At 52.7% G+C, this 21,065-nt stretch overlaps 6 protein-coding genes across 6 annotated transcripts; 3 read left to right on the top strand and 3 right to left on the bottom strand.

The window, feature by feature from the left end:
* Positions 1–381: 381 nt before the first annotated feature.
* On the top strand, positions 382–3,268 carry FIBRA_03467 (uncharacterized protein; the record flags this gene model as incomplete). Its single annotated transcript, XM_012325309.1, has 10 exons — positions 382–988; positions 1,059–1,158; positions 1,216–1,313; positions 1,381–1,591; positions 1,650–1,974; positions 2,034–2,261; positions 2,326–2,389; positions 2,443–2,513; positions 2,574–3,108; positions 3,180–3,268. The coding sequence occupies 10 exons, from the start codon at positions 382–384 to the stop codon at positions 3,266–3,268; spliced, it is 2,328 nt and encodes a 775-aa protein (XP_012180699.1).
* Positions 3,269–3,646: 378 nt separating this feature from the next.
* Positions 3,647–10,424, bottom strand: FIBRA_03466 (uncharacterized protein; the record flags this gene model as incomplete). Its single annotated transcript, XM_012325308.1, has 45 exons — positions 3,647–3,820; positions 3,879–3,940; positions 4,007–4,092; positions 4,143–4,369; positions 4,426–4,463; positions 4,516–4,531; positions 4,584–4,647; positions 4,699–4,779; positions 4,830–5,031; positions 5,084–5,108; positions 5,158–5,172; positions 5,223–5,260; positions 5,323–5,395; positions 5,448–5,496; positions 5,546–5,705; positions 5,764–5,847; positions 5,899–5,964; positions 6,014–6,028; positions 6,080–6,100; positions 6,153–6,195; positions 6,246–6,348; positions 6,404–6,484; positions 6,537–6,660; positions 6,710–6,986; positions 7,048–7,181; positions 7,236–7,302; positions 7,356–7,400; positions 7,452–7,523; positions 7,575–7,616; positions 7,669–7,782; positions 7,836–7,842; positions 7,903–8,243; positions 8,305–8,422; positions 8,473–8,539; positions 8,594–8,644; positions 8,700–8,844; positions 8,896–8,948; positions 9,003–9,009; positions 9,069–9,242; positions 9,301–9,435; positions 9,488–9,532; positions 9,590–9,931; positions 9,990–10,055; positions 10,109–10,160; positions 10,210–10,424. The coding sequence occupies 45 exons, from the start codon at positions 10,422–10,424 to the stop codon at positions 3,647–3,649; spliced, it is 4,416 nt and encodes a 1,471-aa protein (XP_012180698.1).
* A 1,032-nt stretch (positions 10,425–11,456) lies between these two features.
* FIBRA_03465 (uncharacterized protein) lies at positions 11,457–13,789 on the bottom strand (the record flags this gene model as incomplete). The annotated part of the gene is made up of 13 exons (XM_012325307.1): positions 11,457–11,553; positions 11,606–11,728; positions 11,790–11,915; positions 11,968–12,002; positions 12,061–12,219; positions 12,279–12,439; positions 12,497–12,723; positions 12,800–12,865; positions 12,921–12,930; positions 12,990–13,085; positions 13,141–13,265; positions 13,320–13,489; positions 13,565–13,789. 13 exons carry the CDS (start codon positions 13,787–13,789, stop codon positions 11,457–11,459), a joined length of 1,620 nt encoding a protein of 539 aa, XP_012180697.1.
* A 2,120-nt stretch (positions 13,790–15,909) lies between these two features.
* FIBRA_03464 (uncharacterized protein) lies at positions 15,910–16,459 on the top strand (the record flags this gene model as incomplete). The annotated part of the gene is made up of 2 exons (XM_012325306.1): positions 15,910–16,146; positions 16,202–16,459. The coding sequence occupies 2 exons, from the start codon at positions 15,910–15,912 to the stop codon at positions 16,457–16,459; spliced, it is 495 nt and encodes a 164-aa protein (XP_012180696.1).
* A 579-nt stretch (positions 16,460–17,038) lies between these two features.
* FIBRA_03463 (uncharacterized protein) lies at positions 17,039–17,888 on the top strand (the record flags this gene model as incomplete). Its single annotated transcript, XM_012325305.1, has 4 exons — positions 17,039–17,098; positions 17,176–17,206; positions 17,277–17,584; positions 17,634–17,888. 4 exons carry the CDS (start codon positions 17,039–17,041, stop codon positions 17,886–17,888), a joined length of 654 nt encoding a protein of 217 aa, XP_012180695.1.
* A 1,304-nt stretch (positions 17,889–19,192) lies between these two features.
* Positions 19,193–20,791, bottom strand: FIBRA_03462 (uncharacterized protein; the record flags this gene model as incomplete). Its single annotated transcript, XM_012325304.1, has 1 exon — positions 19,193–20,791. One exon carries the CDS (start codon positions 20,789–20,791, stop codon positions 19,193–19,195), a length of 1,599 nt encoding a protein of 532 aa, XP_012180694.1.
* Positions 20,792–21,065: the final 274 nt, after the last annotated feature.

The raw sequence follows: 21,065 nt of genomic DNA, 5'->3' as shown, positions 1-21,065 counted from the left end.
CCCCCCCCCCCCCCCCCCCACCCCCGCTTTCCCATCCTTCTCAGCCACCTGACGCCCTCCCCCAGGCCCGGCGCGTGTGGGAGGTGCAAGGGCTTGAAGGTGCGCATAACCGCTCGCCGCTCCAGACGATGGGCTCAGTCCACTCCCAGGTCCGATGTGAGATGATCGGAGACGCTTGCAAGCGCTGCATTAGCGCCGGACACGAGTGTGTCGTCCCAGGCCGCAAAAAGCGCAAGCCCCCGCCGTGAGTGTCTGCTTTGTATCCCCTTTGCGCATGGTCTCAGCGCCCGCGATCCCCCCCCACGCGCCACTGTGTTTTGCAGAAAGCGCGAGCACCTCATCAATCAGATTCGGGAACAGGCCACCCAGATCACCGACCTCATGAGCAAGCTCGAAGAGGCGAATCGCAAGGCCAGCCGCCGCACCTCCGCCAGCGGCGCGCCGCGCACGGAACTGGGCGAGTCCGTGCTCGGCGCGCCGCTCCCCGCCGCCTTTGAGCGCGGCACGTCCGCCGACGTCGAGGACTGGATCACCAAGGCGCGCCAATCCATCGAGGCGTTTGGCGAGTACATCACCATGGGTGGCCCCGGCGCCACCTGGGACATGCTCGGCGACGAGGGCACCGACGACAACGCCCGCAGCGATTCAGAGTACGAGATCCACGTCGAGGACACGGACGCCTCGGATGCAGAGTTCAGCGCCGAGGGCGACGGCGAGAGCGACAGCCTCTTTGGCGAGCTCGAGCGCGGCCGCTCGTCCTCGAACGGGCCCCTGGACGGCCCGGAGACGCCGATGCGGCGGAGCTACCTCGCCGCGGCGCAAAAGCCGGTCATGCTCCCCAACGAGTCTGTCCCCCTCGGCCTCATCGCGGACCTGTCCCTCTACAAGGCCCGCAGGCGGCGCTCCAGCCGCGCCCGCAGCGACATCGACCCCCAGGACGCAGACAACACCGCCGTCGGCCTGGCGAACGACGACTACTTCAGGCCGAGTAGGTGCCCTCTCCTCCTCGTGCAGCCGTCCGCAGCTGACGTGGGGCCGTGTGCGTTTCACTCGTCCAGGTCCCGCCCCGGAGCGGCCCATCGTGGACGAGCAGCAGCAGCCGGCAATTCTCCGCAACGGCATCATCAAGCCCGACGAGGCAGAGAAGCTCTTCGGCATGTGAGTGCGCATCCGTCCTGGCCGCGACCGGCGTGCGTCTGACGCGCTCCCGTGCAGATACTACGACTACATGAATCTCTCCGTTTCGCTCTTGGACCCCGTGCTCTACACCGCACAAAAAACGTATTGGCGGTCTCCCTTCTTGTTTACTGTTAGTGAGTAGTCGCCCGCGCGTCGGTGCGCTTGCCTGAATCTGATTGCTCTCTCTCCCCCCCTCACCAGTCTGTGCCATCGCCTCTCGCCATTATGCTCCGAGGCCCGAATTATATGAACAGGCGATGAAATACGCTCGATTAGCCGCCGGTACTACCCTTATCGGCGGTCAAAAAACCATCGAGGCGGTCCAGGCCTACATTCTGCTCAGCTTGTATCCCGTCCCTGCCCGGCGGTGGGAGGACGACAGGGGCTTCATCTATCTTGGCCTCGCGATACGGTGCGTACGGGCGTCTCCGCTCCGCCTGTTCCTAGCCTGACCCCCTGCGCGAGTCCAGCGTTGCGACCGACCTCAAGCTGCACTACGCGACGACGCCAAAGCCGCAGAACGAGCTGCACGCGCGCGAGATGCTCAATCGCACGCGCGTGTGGCTCAACTGCTTCAATCTCGACCGCTCGACCGGCTCGCAGTACGGCCAGCGCGCGATCATCGACAACAAGGACTATGTCGCGAACCACACCGAGTTCTGGTACGAGGGCTCGCCGTACAACCTCGCAGGGTTCGACGTGCACCTCTGCTGCTACAACGCCGAGCTCAAGGTCATGGCGGACTTTCGCGGCCGCATATACAGCAACCCGGAGCACCCGACCGGGCTCAACAAGGTGCGTGCGGCGCGAGCGCGCGCTCTGTGTGGGCTGACCGCTGACGGGGCTGCGCGCAGCACATCGACCTGGCGCAGGTGTGCAGCGAGACGGACGACCGGCTCGCGCACCTGTGGGAGACGTGGGCGCCGCGTGTGCGCAAGGCAAACACGGACGGCCAGAGCCACTTCCGCACGGGGCTGCTCAAGCTCGCGTACAGCTATGCGCGCCTGACGGTGCTCTCCGTGGGCTTCCAGCACACGTTCGGCAAGAGCTCGTCCACGACCGAGGTGCCATTCTTGTGGAGAGTGAGCCGTTACCGTTTGCTTTCATCTCCTGTTCTGGACGGGCGCTGACCGCGCACGCACGCAGTGTTACCGGGCGGCGAGCGACACCGTGCGCGCTGTTGTGGAGGAGATCGGGATTCCGAGTCAAAGTAAGCGCGCTGGGCACGTCGGAGATGCTCGCGACTCATTCCGCCCCCCGCAGAAATCTACCTCCGGCACGGCCCTGAGGCGCAGAGCGTCTTTGTCACGTTCGCGTCTGCGTTCCTGATCAAGGTACGTCCCCTCCGTCCGTCCGCCCGTCCTCTGCGCTGACGCCGACGCCGACGCCGGCAGCTCCTGCAGCCCAGGTACCACCTCTCGCGGGAGCAGCGCGTGGAGATCCGCACGCTCGTCCAGCGCGTGATCGACCTGCTCGGCTCGCCAGAGGTCGCCGTCGACGACCGCCACGGCCCCAAGCTCTACTCGCGCTTCCTCCAGGGCCTGCTCGACACACCCATGGCCCGCGTCGACCACTCGCCCCCGGCGCCGCGCCGCGGCTCGCGCCACCCGTCCGCGGTGTCCTCCCCGTCCCAGCCGTCCGGCGCGTCCCTCGCCCGCCAGTCCCAGTCCCCGTCCAGCGAGGCGTCGAGCCCGCGGCCGATCACGCCGCCGCCGCCGCCCCTCACGGCGGAGGCGCTGTCCCTCGACCAGTACGTGCAGGCGACGTCGTCCGCGTCCGCGGCGGGCCCCGCGGGGCTGCTGGGGCCGTCGACGCGCCAGTCGACGCCGTCCGACATCGACGCGTCCGGGTTCTTCTCGCCGCCGCTGTTCTACGACAGCGAGCTGCTGCAGTCCATGCAGTCCGTCTTCCCCGACGTGATCCTGCCCGGTAAGCCCGTCTCCCGCCCGGCGCCCGCTCCGAGCGCGCTGACGCACGTGTTTTGTGTGCTTTCCCTGCAGGGTTCAACTGGATGGGCGCGATGCAGCCGGAGACGCAGGTGCGGCACGACCAGCCGGTGATGGGCTTTGCGGGCGGCGGCCCTGCGTAGTGTGTGCGCGCGCGCCGTGGCCGTGGCCGGCGTCGAGTGGCGAGTGGCGAGTGTCGGGTGGATGTCGGGTGTCGGGTTTGGGTGTTCAAGTTGGTGTATTTGTAGGTAGAGTCTATCTAGGATGTGAGAGCTCGCGCCGCGGGCTGCTAATAACGCTACTGGAAAATGGGAACGTCGTTTGTGTTCTGGCAGGGCGGGACGGCGCGGCGAACCGCGGCGGGTTTGCGGATTTTGGAACGCCGGCCGTCTGTGTCCGTTCTACGTGCGCCGGCTCTTTCGATACCCGTTCTCGTCGGACAGCTGCCGTGTTTATGGGCAGACTCTATCATTAAGCACGTAAAGAAAAAAAATCTAACGATGAACGTCGTTGATATGATACTAGAGAGAGGCGGCCTGCATGATCGAGTTCTCTACAAGACCGGCCACGCCAGTGCCACCGCGCGCCCTCAGCGCGGCTTTCTCTATTTCGGCAGCGGTGATCCCGCTCCGTTCGCACATGCCGCGGAAGATGCCATCTGGGACGTCGAACAGGTTCAGGGGGGTGTCGAACTCCTGCACAGATCGTGAGCACCCGTGTCCTGCGCAGCTCGGATGCGGAAACACCACGCACCGCTATCTGCCCGGCGTCGAGCACGAGGATCCTATCGTACGAGATGATCGTGCGCAGGCGGTCTGCAATGCGGGGTCGAAGCGCCGGTCAGCTGCAGTCCCAACATCGCCGGCGACTTGGGTACTCACGGGCGATGCACAGCAGCGTCTTGTGGCTGAACTGCGTCTGGATCGTCTGCTGGATCTTCGAGTCCGTCTCGAGATCCACAGACGCGCTGCTAGATCTTGAGATTGGGGGATCTAGGGAGAGGGGGGAAACACGCACGTTGCTTCGTCGAGGACTACTACCTGGCTGTCCTTGACCAGTGCGCGGGCCAGACTGAGAAGGCTGCGCTCTCCTACGCTGAGATTGGCTCCCTCCGATTCGACAGGCGTCTCGAGATTGAAGCGGCCGGTGGGGCTGTGCGGCTCGTCGGAGTCGCTCTCGGGCTTCGTCGAGGAAGAATCCACAAGGAATGATCGCCGCAGGGCGTCCCACAAGTGGGCGTCGGTCTGATGACAAGAGTAAGCAAATTAAATCGTGAGGGAGAGAACGAGGGCTGTGTTACATATTGGCTGAATGGATCCAGATTTGATCGGATGGTACCTACCGCCGACGTTAGCTCACGGGTTATTTGAATAACTGCACAGGAACTCACCGCTAAATAGCAACGGCTGTCAACATATGGTCAGCTACAGGGCACTGCGTATCAGCGGGAGAACATACGTCCTGCGGAATTATCGAGATTTTCGATCGGAGGTCTTTCAGGCCGATCTTGGCGATGTCGATCCTGAGATGACAATGTGACAAACTCATCGGGGGGTTAGATAGATACACTTACCCGTCGATTGTGATCGAACCTAAATGCAGTTCGACGATGCGGAACAGGGCCAGCATCAACGTCGATTTCCCAGCCCCGGTCCTGGGCCATGGTCAGTTGACGGTGCAGTGCAACTCAGTGCTCTTGCGCACCTTCCCACGACACCAATCTTTTCACCCCCTTTAACGTTCATAGATAGCCCTTTCAGCACGAATGGGAGCCCGGACCTGTATCTCATGACCACATCCTTAAATTCGATAGCGCCTTGGGCGGGCCATTCCGTAGCGGGCTTATGGCTCTTTATCTCGTGAGGCGCTTCTTGCTCAATTCGGCCATCTCGACTGTACTCGATGACTAGCCATCGGTGAGCAACAAATGCAGTCATTAACAGCTAGTAGCAATTCACCTCGTTCAACTGAACTCATATAGGTCTAAGGCGAGAATAAATATCAATGTTTACTGGTGAATAATTGTACATACCTCGACTTCAGCAGACTGCAACGTTGGGTAAGTACGAACCTGGAGTATTAAACATCTGCACTTACTTGGCGAGTGACCATGCCGCATAGCTGTACCAGAGCAGCTATGACCGAGAATATGTCAGCTTGGTCTTGGTATGGCTACATGAACCCATGTTGTCCTTACTTGAATACGTGAGAACGAGACCGATCTGTGCCGGATTAATTCCAGAAACGTCAGAGATGGCCAACATTGCGACCTTCGAGCCAAGCATTCACGACAAGTTCTTTATTTCCAGAAGATGAGCTTACGATAAATATTAGCAGCCCTCCCAGGAAGTCCAGACGTATGGCCAGCCACCTAATAAGAAGTCAAGAATAGCATCGCTGGTCTTCGAGAAGGGATTCACCTCTGATTTGTAACCGTAATAATGCCGGCTCGATCCTCTAAATCTACATAATACTCGTTGTCTTTTAGGAATCGGTTTATCTCTCCATAGCTGCGGATGGTAGGTAGTCCTGAAAGGGATTCAGCAAAATGAGCATATAAAATGGATCTGAGCATAGCGTCTACAAAACTAGGTTAATTGCTTGTCTTGCGAGTGAATCGCATATCTAAGATACTTACCTATGCGCTTCAGCTCTCTAGCGCTAGATCTATAGAAAGCAGCAAAATAGTTGTATCCAAAAGCAATTGCAACGACAGCGATTACTGAATGCAGCTTCTCAGTAAGTGAGCGACTGAGTATGATTCGAGACTCACTGAAGTAATGTTCCAAGACCGTGATGATGGTCACGCTTCCAACGACATTAGCAATTGTCAGAACAACTGAAGTGAGTCAGTAGAGGCACTCTGTCGTTACAGTTTCACGGCTCACAGAGTCTCATAGAAACTATGTAGGATGAGTAAGCGCAAATTCCATAACATCATCCCGAGTACTCACCCGGAAGCTGATTATCAATGTCTATATCAACACAAGTAAGCTTAAGCATACAAACATGAAACAGCATCCTGACTTTCTATATCCTTTCCAAATATACTGAGAATGCGCCCGGTCGGCTAAGCTAATGGTAAGATGGTGTAAGATACAAAGGGAGTGGGGCACTCACTGTTGTATCAAAGTACGTCATCGGCGCATAGAATATATTCCGTATAGCATGATGATGAAGATTATGAGAGACGAGGAATCCCATGACGTCCATCGTCGCGCCTCTATCTCCCATATGTCATTGACAAATTATTAACTATCCGGTATGAGTGAACGTACACTGCGAAGGTGAAAAGGGCCTGCCCGATGCCTAGACATGCATACATGATTTGGTACACCGAGTTAGGCTTGTCCCAGCGGCTAGGTGACCTTGTGTCAGGATGGAGACACGACAAGATGAGTAGTAACGCACTTCGCTTCCCACCATATGAGGGTGTAGCTGTTCATAATAGTACATCCTTGCATGAATGCAATCAAAAGTAGTAGGAGGGGGAAAGTTATAAATCCTTTCCCTGCTTTTAAGTATTCTCCGTACACTGTAGAATAATGAGGTTCACGTCCCACGAGATTATGATCACGACTCACTCCTCCAGCTGACCGAGCCTGTCATTCGTTTCTCAGGAACAATAAGCCTGCCCTCGAGCTTTCCTGTACCCGCCACGGCGCGTTTAGCGGACTCAAGCTTGATTCTAGTTTCATTGATAGCTGTAACAGATTGTCCCTTGGGTGTGTCAGCAGCTTGCTCTTCAATAGCTTCTTCCTCCTGAGATGTCGTGCCACCAAATTCCTTGATTAAGCGGGAGAACTCGCATCCATTGTCGACAAGCTCGTTAAAAGTGCCTTGCTCTTCAATGCGCCCGTTCTACGGAAAGATGGGATCATGATATGTCACTAGATCAAAACCCGTAATAATACCAACAGACCTTCATTGTATAGATGTAGTCGCATTGGGACAAGAAATGTAAAGCATGGGTGACTAGTATGATGGTCTTGCCGCGTCCGCGGAGTGCTCCGAGAATCGCGTCAGCGAAAAGAGCCTTCCCAACGTGAGCGTCAACTAAAATGTATTCTATGAGTATCATAATCGCAGTGTAACACGCCCAAGGCTCACCAGCGGAAAGAGGATCATCAAATATGACAACATCAGCGTTGTAATACAGCGCTCTGGCAATATTGACCTAAACGTAGTTTCAGCATTCACGATCAATAGCTTTTTAATTGGCAGCCATACCCTTTGCTTCTGGCCTCCGCTGAGATTGATACCTTTCTCGCCGATCTGACAATAGCTCAGCATTATTCATCCCATACAACGATCAGTATAACACACTTCGGTCAGATCACCATCCGGCAACACCTCTAGATCAGGTAGAAGAGAGGCATCTGCAATGGCCTTCCAATACTGCGAGACGAATCATCAGGCATGGCTATAATGAAGAGCTGCATGACATACTCTATCCTGGTTGAACGGTCGTCCAAATAGGATGTTCTCTTTCTGGAAAGAAATGTCAAGATAGCGTGATTAAGGAGGTACAAAGGAGGCGCACCAATGAAGCATTCTGGATCCAAGCCGTCTGCGAACAGTAGGCTACCTTCCCGCCAAAGGACACATGTCCTTTGACTTTGCGCATCTCCCCAATAAGACCTTGCAACAAACTCGACTGTATATGGCGATGAGTAATGACTGCGACAAGATGTCCATGAAAGGAGCTACCTTTCCACTGCGCCGACACACGTGAATCGATCAACAGCCCATGAGCGAACACAGAAGCATCGCTCACCTGCCCACAGAGCCAACAACGGCAACGAGCGTTCCGCGAGGCACATTCACATTGACATCTTTTACCTGGAACGGCGCGGCATGCTCATGCTCTCTAGCACTCGCGGTCATCTTTCCTGTAGCCTTGGCATTTTGAGCGGCTTCCTTGCCAGTCGTACTCTCTTCCCACTCAAATGTGGCGTCTTGAACTAGTAGGGCAGGCTCCTGCTGAGGGTCTGTGATAAATGCGTCGCCTGTCGAGAGCTCCGCGTGGAAGAGGACTTTGAGCCGCTCTAGGGCGTTCTGTGCGTCAGTGGTGGCAGATAGTGCGCGAGGAAGAAACATGAGTGGTTGTCGAAGCAACTAGACAATGAAAAACATGGATATTCAGACATCGCTCCAGCCGGTTATTCCTCATACGCACGTTGAACAATGAAAGTGACGAAAATATGATAGCGACATTAAAGGAGTTCTTTGTAGAGGTGTATGTAACAAAAGACAAAGTTGCTGCAAGTACCGGCACCGAAAATGCTGACGCAATACTGTGAATCAATCAGCACGAAGTCTGAACGTAGGTCCACGTGTAACCTACTTTGCTGATCGCGCGAATTGAATTTTCCTGATACCCTTCAGCTCCATCTTCCGCATATCGCCGATACCTGATCAAAAATACCTCAAACGCTTCATCTCTCAGCGTAGGCATCATAACTTACGTTTCAAGAAGGGCAATTCGTAGGAAAAGTACTTCACAACTCGCATTGCACCTAAATGATAGCGGTCAATCTGATGCGGCCTTGGAGATGGGTGCATCCAACCCACCGAGCACCTCGAGGATAAGCTTCGAACGCTTGTCGGTCCATACAAGTGTTTTCTTGCCGATACCGAACTGGAAGGACATGACACGCTCTTGGATCGGGATAAGTAGGAGGAAGAGCGAGAACCCCGCTAGCGCAGAGGGACCCAGCTATGTCCTCGGTGAGTCACTGAGGTCAATAAGGTGAGCAATGAAACCTACCTCAACAAGTAGGATGACAAGGCAGACCGTCACTTGAATGGGAGCTGTCCAAGCTGTACATTGTGTTACTCAGACTAATTGAAACAATTTTGTCCATTCGAGCTCACTTGCATGCTAAGGATCAGACACAACTCAATAAAACTTGAGGGCGTAGGAAAACCGGATGTACTCACAAACCACTGGGCACACGCATCGACTCGACTGACGTCAGTCGATATATGCGTGACTAACTTCGCATTCGGAAACTCGGTGCGAGCCTTGCCCGTAAGGGCAACGCCCCGCTTGTAGATAGAGCCGATGAGAGCCGCGCGAGCTAACATTCCTGTTGTCATTGAGCGCCAGAAGAACTAGCAATCTGAAATCAACGAACTCGTTCGGATATTTGATTCTCGAGTAATCACCCACTTGATGCTGACACACGCTTGTAGTGACAGTAGTACAAAACAACCCGATGGCCATGCCCACACCTCGTCCGAGGCCCTCTACCGGTGTACCTGCGGCTCGAGCAGCCATGCGACTGTCACTATACTCAATAATGGTCTGCCAGATGGTTGGAATATGGTTTGTATCATGATGCTGTTCTAGAACGTACCCTGACAATAACAGGACCCATAAGCTGAGCCGTATCGCCGATGACCTGCCCACCCCAATGCTTTCAGTAACCTATGGACTATCTATGCGCATATATGCGCACCTTGAACGCCCCACCGGTCCAAAATGTCCATCCAAAAACATCGTTCAAAGCCCATGCAATGCTCGCTTCTTGCTTTCCATCATGTTCACGCCACTGTTTCTCCAGTTCCGTGCGGCGTTTACGGTATCTCGAACCTGTACAGAGCGCTTTGAAAAACCACTTTACGCGAAGCCAGAGACCAGGCTTGATCTCCCCGCTCACGAGGCGTGCATTCCATTCGTCAGCTTTCTTGACCCTGATATCCCAAGCGGCGTCGAGTTTCGCGCTGAGCACCCCCGCCTCGCGCGTTTCATCCATCTTCCAAAGGTCGGTTGCCTGCAGGGTACGCTGATAGCCCAGCATCTGCGTGCCAGATGATATGAAGCTTTATGGGGAACACTTTGAACGGCGGGGCACTTACCATTATGGGATTAATCCAGTTGTAGGTCAGGATAGAGAAGATCGACGCATATACAATTGGAATAATCTGTACACAACATTTAGCTGCTGTATACGAACACCTAGAAACGCCATACGTACTGATGCATCGGAGAGAGACTCTGGTGCAGGCGGAGGCGGGTCCTTCGGAATCCTAGGAGCATTCCGTGAAGATTGGGCGGATCATGTGAGGTGTGCCATACCAGAGCTGCCACCAATGTCTCCTAAACTTGACATGCTCTTCCCCTCGATCAAAGTCGAGCTTTCGTGAACGGTGCGTTTGCTCGTGCGAATTGTCCTTCTCTTCTTGTAGGTCCCCCTTTTCTAGGTCTGCTTCCGGCGTAATGTCTTTCTCCAGAATCTCCGCGGCCTCGATGATGCTGGACGTCTCTGAGACGGTCTTGAGTTTCTCGTCCATTGTGGGAGAGAGGTGAGCACGACAAAGGGCCCAGAAAAAAACAGAGAGCGGCGCAGGACACCCGGGACCTCAAGCAAAAGGTCCCGAGTATGCCGGTGGTGCGCCTTTATACTATGACATGTGAGCGGCTCGATAGCAGACTTGCGACTTCCACGGGGGCACCGGATTAATGGGCAGCGTCCTGATAAGTCCGGGCGCTGACAAACTAGAGACATATTTGAACACCCCTCCAACGCCGGTTTATTAGAATATGCTATCAGTCAAACTATCAAATCGACCACTGCATTTACGTCCAGAGTCAAATATAACCTTCAAAAATATTTTCCCTTGAAATAAGCATGAATATTCACAAGATGTTGCTGTATTAATGTAATGCGAACGATGGGATTCAATGCAGCGGTGAGAAGAGAAGCCAGGAAGAGCACGCATGCCAAGACTTAGACTCGATCCAGGCGAAAAAGCGCTTCATTTCGATCGCCACGGCATCTCGGCATGCGCGGCACATTTGCGCCGGTGAAGTCCTGCGGCTGCTGCCATTCGGCATCCCAGTGGTTTATGTCTTCCTGCTGACTTGCCCGCACCTGCATGTCGTGAAAGATTCTCTTGCATGCTGTATACAATCACACGTATAGGACGAAATCACATTGTAGCTGCCGTTGGTTCGAGCCTTACATAAAATTCAGCGGATCAGGGGTCCCCCGTCGCTCCGCACACGGAGTCGATGGGTCCAACCAGTATGCATTCGGCCTCACCCTGACCGCCTGACATAATACGTCCAATCGGATGAGTTTGAGAATTGAGATGGGTGGATAGCAGAATTGATCAATTATTGTGCTGTACGCACTACTATGGCTAGTGGTACATAGTATAGCTCGTGTATCTCATGCGCGGTCAGAGCAGAGTCATTAGACGGAGAGCCCACTCCCCAAGCCATAAACCTCGTGAGTAATCATACAAAAATTCCTGAATATCACCTTCCCAGGAGTATCCGTGTTGGGAAGCGGGAAGGGTAGAACTGTACATGCGCCATTGCTACTTCCTCGCTTCTTCGTGAACGAGATCCTCATCTTGGAGCTTGTACGAAGAAAACTTGCGCGCCGAAATCTTCCGCTCGAATAGTGCGTCTAGTCTGCGAGCCAGTCGTCAGGTAAAATTGCAAGCCTAAACGAAGAGAAACTCACTCGTCGACGGTGCGATTCTTCGTTTCTGGGATGTAGAAGTACGCCCAGATTATACCGAAGACACTAAGGCCTCCAAAGATAAAGCCGACCTTGCCTCCAAGATTCGCCTCATCAGGGTTAACACTGTGCACACGATTCTTGTATGAATATCTGCTTTACTAGGAAAGCTGTCATTGTAACTCACAGGTATGGGCAGACGATGTTCATCACCATACCGCAAAGCGAGTTCACCAAGATACCAATACCGACGGTCTTTGACCGCAGCTTGGCAGAGGAAACCTCGGCAAAGATGACATATCCAAGAGGACCACTGGAACACAACATGTAAGCGAAGATAAGACGAATGGATCAGACCACCTTACATTCCCGTCTGGTAGATGAAGTTGTATACAAGTGTCTAATGTAGGACACATGGTTAACACTTGAGATTTTTCAATGGACTCGAGATGACATACCAACGCAGCAATCGCCCACCTTGCACCTTGATTATTACTAGGGATAGCGAGGAACCCAATGACAAGCAGGACGACACAACAAGCGCACAACGTCCAGTTGAATATGAATCGACGTCCGAATTTGTTCACAGTGTAGAACGTGAACAAATTGCCGACCACCTAACAGATAACAACAGATCAGCAACAGGCTCAAGGCATAATCCGACATCACTACATACACCAATAGCAGTCACGCCCACGCCGAGATCGAACGCCTTGCTATCCGCGAAGCCGGCAAGCTCGAAGAAGTAGGTACTGAAGCCGAGCACGAATACGACACCAGCGGCTTGTTGCAAGACAAATACCATACAAGCAATTCCCGTTCGCTTCAAGTTGATGCCTGGATCATGAAAACGTCACTCAAGGACCCAAACAGCCACAATCATGCACTACCCACCTCGGAAACAATCCGCGTACGTCGTGTTCGCCGCAAATGTATCTTCGAGACGGATGGTTTCCTGAATCTGCTGAAGTTGCAATTCGACGTTGTTGTGTTCACCGGATAGGCGCACGAGAACCTTGCGCGCCTCCTCGACGCGACCCTTGCGAACAAGCCACCACGGAGATTCGGGAGCAAAGGGCAGACCAATCAGCAGAAGGACCGGGAAGATCCACTGCAATGCACTGGGAGGGATGAGACGAGCGTGAACATGATGAGTAACCCAGGGATCGTCCCAAGAGACAGCGGGGTACTACATACAAGGGCAATCTGTATGCGTAGGCAGATGTCCAGTTACCCGTGCCTTTGATAACACCATTTGACATGCTGGAGAAAGGCTAAGTTGAACGGCGCGGAGAGTCAAAATTTCCTTGGCACTTACAATTGCCCAACTAAACGGACAATCCCATTAACTCGACATGATCTATCGTGATAGATGTGACCAACTCACGATCAATCCAGAGGTTCACCGAGGACGTGGTGACACCACGAAGAGCCAGAGGAGACACCTCGGCACAGTAGGAACTAGCACCAGACACATACATTCCTGCATGGGAAAGGTGAGGATGACATCATGTGTGACTAAATTATTGATCACATACCAAGTGAAAAGCCGTTAATGAGTTTACCGACGAGCAGCTGAGCATTCTTGTGAGGGTATGTGAAGAATTGGATCAAAATGCCTGCAATGGAGACAACACAACAGAGTGCGACAGCGCCTCGTCGTCTTTACGAGGGTCAATCAACGGCGAGTCGAGTGCGATAGACGAGTTGTATTCACCCAAACTTGTCAGAAACGTAACCAAGTGATAATCCACCGAACATCCCACCAACAGAACTGATACTGTTGAACGCGCTTTGCCATTGCGCTGCAAGAATGTAATTGTCCGGACCTGATTCAAACCCAAAGTCCCGACGGAATGAAGGAACACTGAGCAAGCCACCTCCGACCTAAACAGCATTAAGGAGAAACGTCGGAACGATCAGTCGTCGAAGGACGCAACAACAACGCGATACACGACTTACCTGCGAGTCATATCCCCACAGAAGGGCTCCCATACACATGAACAGACACCAGAACGTCGCCTTCCAGTACACGCGCGCAGCCTTGAGAGGCGAGAGTGCTTTTTCGGTGGCAGCCGCCTCTGCAAGGACAGCAAAGTTGTCGTATGGTGGGCAATCTCCTTTGACTATGCTGGCAGCATCTTCGACGTGGGATGCAGACGGATCGGGTTTCTCTGTGTGCGCCATGGCGGAGTCTCGCTGTGCTTAGGGACACGCTGGCAGTCGGTGGCCGAGGACGGTGTGTGGGAGCACAGCGCTCGTCGTCGAAGCGCGGGAGTACTTATACGGCCAAGAAGACGGGTTGAGGACAGACCCAGGGTCTGAAAATACATCAAAAAATGTTGGGGTGCATGGAGCACGCTGCAGGCGTACCTGAGTGGACGACAGATCGAGGATGTCACAAGGACGACTTTCCACGCGGTGAGCCTTATTCCGGCACGTCTCGCTAGCTCGCGACCCTCAGCTGACGACCTCCGTTTCCGAGTCCGGAGGGAGGTGCCACGGGGAATGCGGGGCAAGCGCCAGCCTCGCTTCGTGGCCGAGATTCGGAACAGCGTCCATCACGATGCCATCTCGTGTCAAGTTTTCGTCCAACTTTCCAAGCAAGGAAGTCTGTCTTGACATTCGCTGCTAGCTCCACTGATCAGCTTGTATGGCTTCACGCGCTCATGTCGACGCGCATTATGGCAGACAGGACATTGGCGTACTTCTGAAGCTGCGTCGAAAAAGGTCCGAATCTGACCGGGTCGACTCACCCGCTCGGGACCCGGGTGTTTCGAAACTGGCTGCATACTTGCAAGTTGCAACTGTAAATGTCCAGCGAAATGATGACATCGACAATATTAATAGCCCATGAGCCGTTCCGACGTCGTTCAGGAACTCCTTGACGACACTGTAGTTCCTTGACGATACCGCTTCCTCACTGTTCACGTCGAATCTGCAACCTTTCCTTGGCTGAGTCGACTTCTGCATGCGCCCAGTTGGATCGCGGAGAGTATGTCACGGTGAAGCTAAGACTATTACCAGCAGCCAGAGTACGTCGCGTTCGTGCGCCTAGAATAATTAGGGATCACTAATGGGCGGCCAGTTGTTTATCCCCAAAGATTTGCGCTGTGCTGCAAATGAGACACCGGAGCCCGAGGAAAGGCACCATGGCCGCATGATGGATGGTAGAGTCGGCCGAACGGGCGTCGCGCCTCGTCGAGTGATGGCGGATACTTTAGCCGACAATTGGCCGCGCCACCCGCCTTGTCGCACTAGCAGCGGCGCCGATCTTGTCACAGCGCCATTGAGTCGTTCGTTAATCGGCCGCACTGCAAGTATTCCGTATACTGACTCCAACGGTCTGCATTCAGACTATCACTTGTTTTTTTCTTCTTCATGCGAACGCGTCCCTCCTTGACTTAGCATTATCTAGTACCTGCTCAGCAAACCCACCTTCGAAGAGCAGGGCTAGATCATGTCTAGTGTGACCATCATGATCTCGCAAGAGCGGTATCGTACTCAAGACTCGGATAACTTTGGATATGAGCTCTCGGGAGAGACATTTACAGCTGCCATGGTCGCTCATCCATCCTCACCCAATTAAGTACTTCTCGCGGCGTCAACGATTTGCATATTCACTTGTGAGTCTAGCCCCATGTACTATCGGTCTTGTGGCGCTGTGGCGCACTCTTCGCAGCTCATTGCGACTCGGATAAGGTTCGATTAGGTGCGTGCTCGCGAAGCATGGTGGGAAGCTTCGTGATTGAGTCGTGACATAAGGTTTCGCAGCGAGCATAAAATTCTTCCTGTCTGAGAGGATTCTGACTTTTCCCACTTCCATCTATGTCTAACTCAACGAGTGATGCGTCCCCGCAAATCTTGCAGGCTGTCTTGAACATTCAACTTGAACTCGGGAGGCTTCGTCAAACAATGGACACGATCAAGGTGAGTCTCGGGAGTCTTCCGAGGTTGAACATCGAACGCTGATTTGGAACTGATAAATGCAGGCTCAGAACAATTCGCTAGCAGCTGAGGTAGCTCAGATAAAGACAGCTTGTACAGAGAAGAACACACAGGCTGTGGGTTATGACGTTAGCATGATGGTGCCTATTTGTGCTGCAGACGTCAAACCAATACCACATCTGCAACCACTGAAGCGAGTGAGTATGGCCTTCTATATTTTGCCAGAGGTTTAATTTGTACTTACTATACTCTATCTTCCTAATCCGTTTTCGAATCTGTATCAGCTGGCGTGCGTGCTCTTACTGCCCCCGAATATACTTTGTTGACTTATTGTCTGTGATAGGAAAAATTTTCGCCCAATGCTCCTCGGAGATGAATCTTTCTGGGATGATTTCCCACATATGGGATTTTCCATCAAGCCAGCCTGGCGGATGTCAAAGAAGGGAAATTTGCATGACTGTACGAAGTCTGGTCTCTGGAGACCACGTTACGACCTGGTAGCGATCCGTTCGGGTCAATGGTTTTATGTTGGTCAATTCGCGCGCATAGCGATCGAGCCACTTAGCGTGGAGACTTTTGTGGCCCTGGAAGAGAAGGTCAGCTTGTTGATTTAATACTACAATTGTTATACTTACTGTTATGACTGGCTAGGTCCGCGATAGAGTTATTGGCTTATCCGGTAGCAAAAGGCATCTACGCGAGATTCGCTCGATGTATGAACGCGGGGAGTTAATGGCGTCCAAGATCAGTTTCAAGCGTATAGGCTTCAATGAGGATGTCAGAAGGTATCTCCTTGACAGTGCGCCGAGCCACGAGAACAGCCCATCTCTTACGACTGGTTTGTTCGACGTGGCTGGCGCACAGCCTCGAGAGGAAGTACTATCGGACGATGAAGACGACGACGAGTAGGATTAAGGTCATTTTCGCGTGTCTCTTTTTTTCTCGTCGAATATTTCATGGATACTCGTCATCACATCCGTACACGATGCCATAATTTCCACAATAGGGTCGAAGATCATTTGAAATACTGAGCTGACTGTTGTCGTCCTCAATCCCAAGCTTTTCTTGTTCGGTCGTCCCCAAACTTCGGTCCTTCTTTGGCCTAAGCTCAGAAAGAATCGATCCGAAGTATGCTCAATAACCGCAATTTATTCTAGCTCTCGGATAAGGTTAGATCGCAGTCAGACCAAAGCGAAATCAGGAAGTTACGAAGCCTTCTGGACGGCCTCGTGGTATGGTCATGGTGCATATAAAGTTTCGTAGCAAGTGTGAAGGCTGGCACACAACCCAAGGGATAACCACGATCTTTATGATGTCCTCGTTGCCAGACAACGCGTCTTTGCCAGTTCTGCAAGTTGTCCTTAATATCCAGCAAGAACTCGGACGTCTTCATGAACGCGTTGAATCGATTTTGGTGTGCTTGTTTCGTGTTTGAGTTGAATGCCGCTGGCTGAAATTGTTGCGGTGTACTAGGAGCAGAATGCCGCAATGAGTGCTGATATCGCTACAATCATCGCAACGTTGGTGCCAAGTCAAGCATCTGTTCCCGTACAAAGTACTCAGACAATAACTCAATCCATGATTGAAGGAGCGGATGTAATCCCCATTTGCTCTGCAACTGAAAGTCCGAGAAAGCGTCTCAAGATCCTGAAGCCGGTTAGTAGAAGTCTGGCCTAAGGTAGCATGTAGCTGATCTCATCCTCACATCAATCATGTTATGTCACAGTTACTGTAAGCACCTACGATCTAAACGAAGTACCGATTCTAAATTCGTCTAGTACCCAGAACCTAACGGCAATAGTCCTCAGGAATGAGACTGTGTGGGACAATTTTCCTCAGTCAGGTTTCGCCATCAAGCCCACTCGCACGCGGACGAAGAAAGGAAAATGGCAAGACAGCTCAAACAAGAAACTTCGCAGGTCGTATAATGACTTGGTTGTACGGCTGTCTGACCGATGGTACTATATCGGTGGATATTCTCATATTTCGACGGAGCTGTTAGATAAAGAGTCTTTCATGACGCTCCCAGCACAGGTATTTCGATCTGTCACTCAACGACTTCTAGTACTGAAACGTTTTCCAGGTCCGTGAGGCAGTCATTCGTGCTTCTGGTCACCAGAAGTATTGGGCAGAGCTTCATAAAATGTACGAAAGTGGGGAACTGACCGCAGTGAGGATCAGATTCAAGCGCGTTAAATTTAATAAGGAGCTTGGAAAGCTTCTCCTTGACACTGCGCAGAGCCATGGGGACAACTTAGTTCTCAGAGTTGGCTTGTCCGACGCGGCTGTTGCGCAGAATGAAGGAGCGCCGGAGGAATCCGACGACGATTCGGATTAAAGGTTGCTTTACGTTGGATACATGCTTGTTATTTGTTCTTCTCTGTGACTTTGTCTCTATTTCTCTCATGGTACGGCAAATTTTGAGTAGCATTACCGGGTATTGACATGTTGCATCCAAAACGATACCTCAAGGACCAGTCGCTCATGTTTGGTAGCTTGGCTCTTTGCTTACAACACCGAGCTCCTGTATATAAAAAGCTGTATGATTTATATCTTGCGATATACATATTCTGCAATCCAAGTCCTCACAGTAGTTAGGTTTTTGTTATCCCAGTTGCGATTGGTAAAGACCTGCCGCGGACTTAGAATTCGCCGCCATTGCAGTACCAGATGTCGCGCGCTTCATCATCGTGCTTAAAGTTTTGTTCTTAGCGAACAATCGTACAACGTCGTTCCATGATTAAATATTAGCAACTGTGAGTCTCAGAACGTCGTGTATTATACGATTGCTCAACGTTTTCTAGGAATCGTCAGGTACAAATGGTCGTCCTGCGGGGTGACATAGTCACTTGGAATTACTTTCCTGAGACGGGGAGCCTCTTCTTCAAACCTACACGAAACCAGTCGAAGAAAGACAAGTGGATGGATCTACCATACAATCTACGCCACAAACGCGTAGAGGCTGTAGCAATGTAGCATGCATCGCGGACCAGTGGTACTACATTGGTACCTATGAGTAGTGACTGTGACTAAACAAATCACTCCAGAAACTTTCGCAGCACTCCCACTTCAGGTACGATCGTTCATTATTTATAACCCCGCGTTGCGACTTGATACTTCTTAGACTCGCTCATCTATTATTCGATTGACTGGCTCCAAAACGTTCTACAAAGATTGTCAATCCATGCATGAGACAGGCCAGCTAGCTCTGCGAAAAATCAAATTTGAATGTGTGGGCTTTCTCTAAGAGCTTGGCGAGCTCCTCCGTGTGGCTACATCACATTAGGACGCCGGGTTCCAGCAAAGTTCTGGGAGATGAGACTCAAAACGACGACGAGACCCCCGGAATTGACTTTGAATGAGCCGGGGATGAATGCAGCGTAGCCCTGTCTGCATCTATATATATCCCCAAATTCATTGCGCCAGTGCTTCATTTTGTGTCCATGAAAATGTTGCTCGACCAAGTCCAACAATCCTGAACGTCAAGCTTGAACTGCTCTTCTACGTGCTCGAATGAGTTGAGTTAGTCACCAGATCTTGATTTAGCGGAATAAGTATCATTGACACAAACTGACGACAGTACATCTCCGGAAGTAATACAGAGGTGCTATACATGATTATTCTTTCCGTTCCCTCGGAATATTACCATGACCCAGGCACCTGCGTGGGTGAAAGTGACTCGATAGATCTAGGGCGAGCAGATCCTGCAGGGCTCCGGGTCCCTGTCCTCACCACCTCCTCGTCGTGCTGGAGGTTTAGCTCCAAGTCCAATCTGAGCGCAAGCTCCAAGTCCTCGCACTCCCTCTCTGCCTCTTCCCGCTGGCGCCTTTTCTCTTCATCCTCTAGCTTCTTGGCCAGTTCCTCGTCATTTGCTTGGACGTCGCTGTCTCTCCTGTTGGCTACAACAAGATGCCGAGGAGCAGGAGCTGGCCGGCGTGGTTCAGAGATGCTCAGGCATAGGTGGGGATGACCCGGCGTTGACGTATGCATACCCTCCGGCTCGTCGGGTAGCGGCAAGGGTGCGGAGTAGCGCGCTGTAAGAGCGGGTGAGCTTGTAATCTCCACCTCGGGCATGGCAGGCGGAGGCGCGTGGGTGTATATGAAGGGATGTACAATTTGCGAAGAGTCAACGCGAGTTGGTGGTGTAGGTCGTGATGAGGCTGTAGCATGTACGTATGCATGCGGAGGTGTACGGGGAGGGGATGCAGAATAGCGGCTGTGCATAGGATTCTCGGATGAGAGGAGATTATGCGCACGCTGGCCTAACCCCGGAGACGGTTGATCTCTAGGAGGGTAAGATCTGGATGCGGCCGGATATGCGAAAGGGGGAGAAGACTGAGGAGACACCACCATCGAGGTTCGATGCGGTGAGTGGGGAGGCGGGGATGACAAGCGAACCTGCGCTCCGTATCCGGGCGGATGTGGTTTCTCACTGTAATGTACATGCGACTTCGGGTTTCCAGGTCGGAGCATATCCGGAATGCTGTCAGGAGCAACACGTTCCTGTGGTATTGGAGGAAGAGCGTCATTACGTGATCGAGGCGAGGTGTGAGGCGAACTGCGGGGAGAGCCCCGTGGCGACATGTGGTTAGAGGGAGCACTTAAATGTTGTCCAGCCTGAATCACAGGGGCGAGGCTGGCTCTGACAGGAGCAGGAGCTGTCGGAGTATGTGGAGGAGAGATTGGTGTAGATGGAATCTTCGACGGTGTCTTCAAATTCGAATACGCATATGGTTGTGTCTGACGCTGCAGCCTCTCGGAAATGAGCATTTTGGTGGGGCGGCGCTGCAAAGGGGCAGGACCTGCTGCAAAGTAGGTCATTTCGAGATAGATTTCTCCACGATAGAGCTGATCAACTTCGAGTTGGACCCAATCTACAGAACTTGGTGTAAGTACGCTATATGTAGGAAAGCCAAGAAATTTACCGTCAAATTCGCCCGTGCGCAACGTCTCTGAGATGTCCACTTTGCCCTTTCCGATGATTTCATCGGCACCAGGCTCCTTTCGCCAACATGAAATCTCTAGTGTTCTGTCCTCTTGGGAGGTGCTCCTGAAGATAGGGAAACGCAGCTCTTCATCCCAGAGGGGATGCTGGCCGCCCTTAACGTCGACCTCTGTTTTCTTGGTCTTACCGTGGATGGTGGCTTGTGCGAAGACGTCCTGCTTGTATATGAGGTGTTTATCGGGAAGATTCTTGGCTTTGAGAACGACGACAACGAGGGTACCAAGCTCTTTGTTCATAGCGTCCTGAGAGTCCAAGAACAAAACGATATCACTAGATTAGTGTGTGGGCACCGTTCCGGAGTCCGGATCCACTTGGAAGACGGAAGTTGTTGAGAGATGATATACATTCGTCTTCGCGAGGAGCATTGATATAAATACAAACGTGCGCTGTGGCTACTGGTGATTGGCAGCTCTCAGACTGAGTGGAGCGCAGGCCGTCTTGTGGCACTGGAAGGAACAAAGGACGACGACAAAGCTGTGACGACTCGGACCAACTGCCACAGTGCGATCG

Source organism: Fibroporia radiculosa, assembly GCF_000313525.1.
Source record: "Fibroporia radiculosa TFFH 294 genomic supercontigs, scaffold2040, whole genome shotgun sequence".
Lineage (NCBI taxonomy): Eukaryota > Fungi > Basidiomycota > Agaricomycetes > Polyporales > Fibroporiaceae > Fibroporia > Fibroporia radiculosa.
The sequence above is the reverse complement of the archived record's forward strand: the minus strand, read 5'-3'. Positions and strand labels throughout refer to the sequence as shown.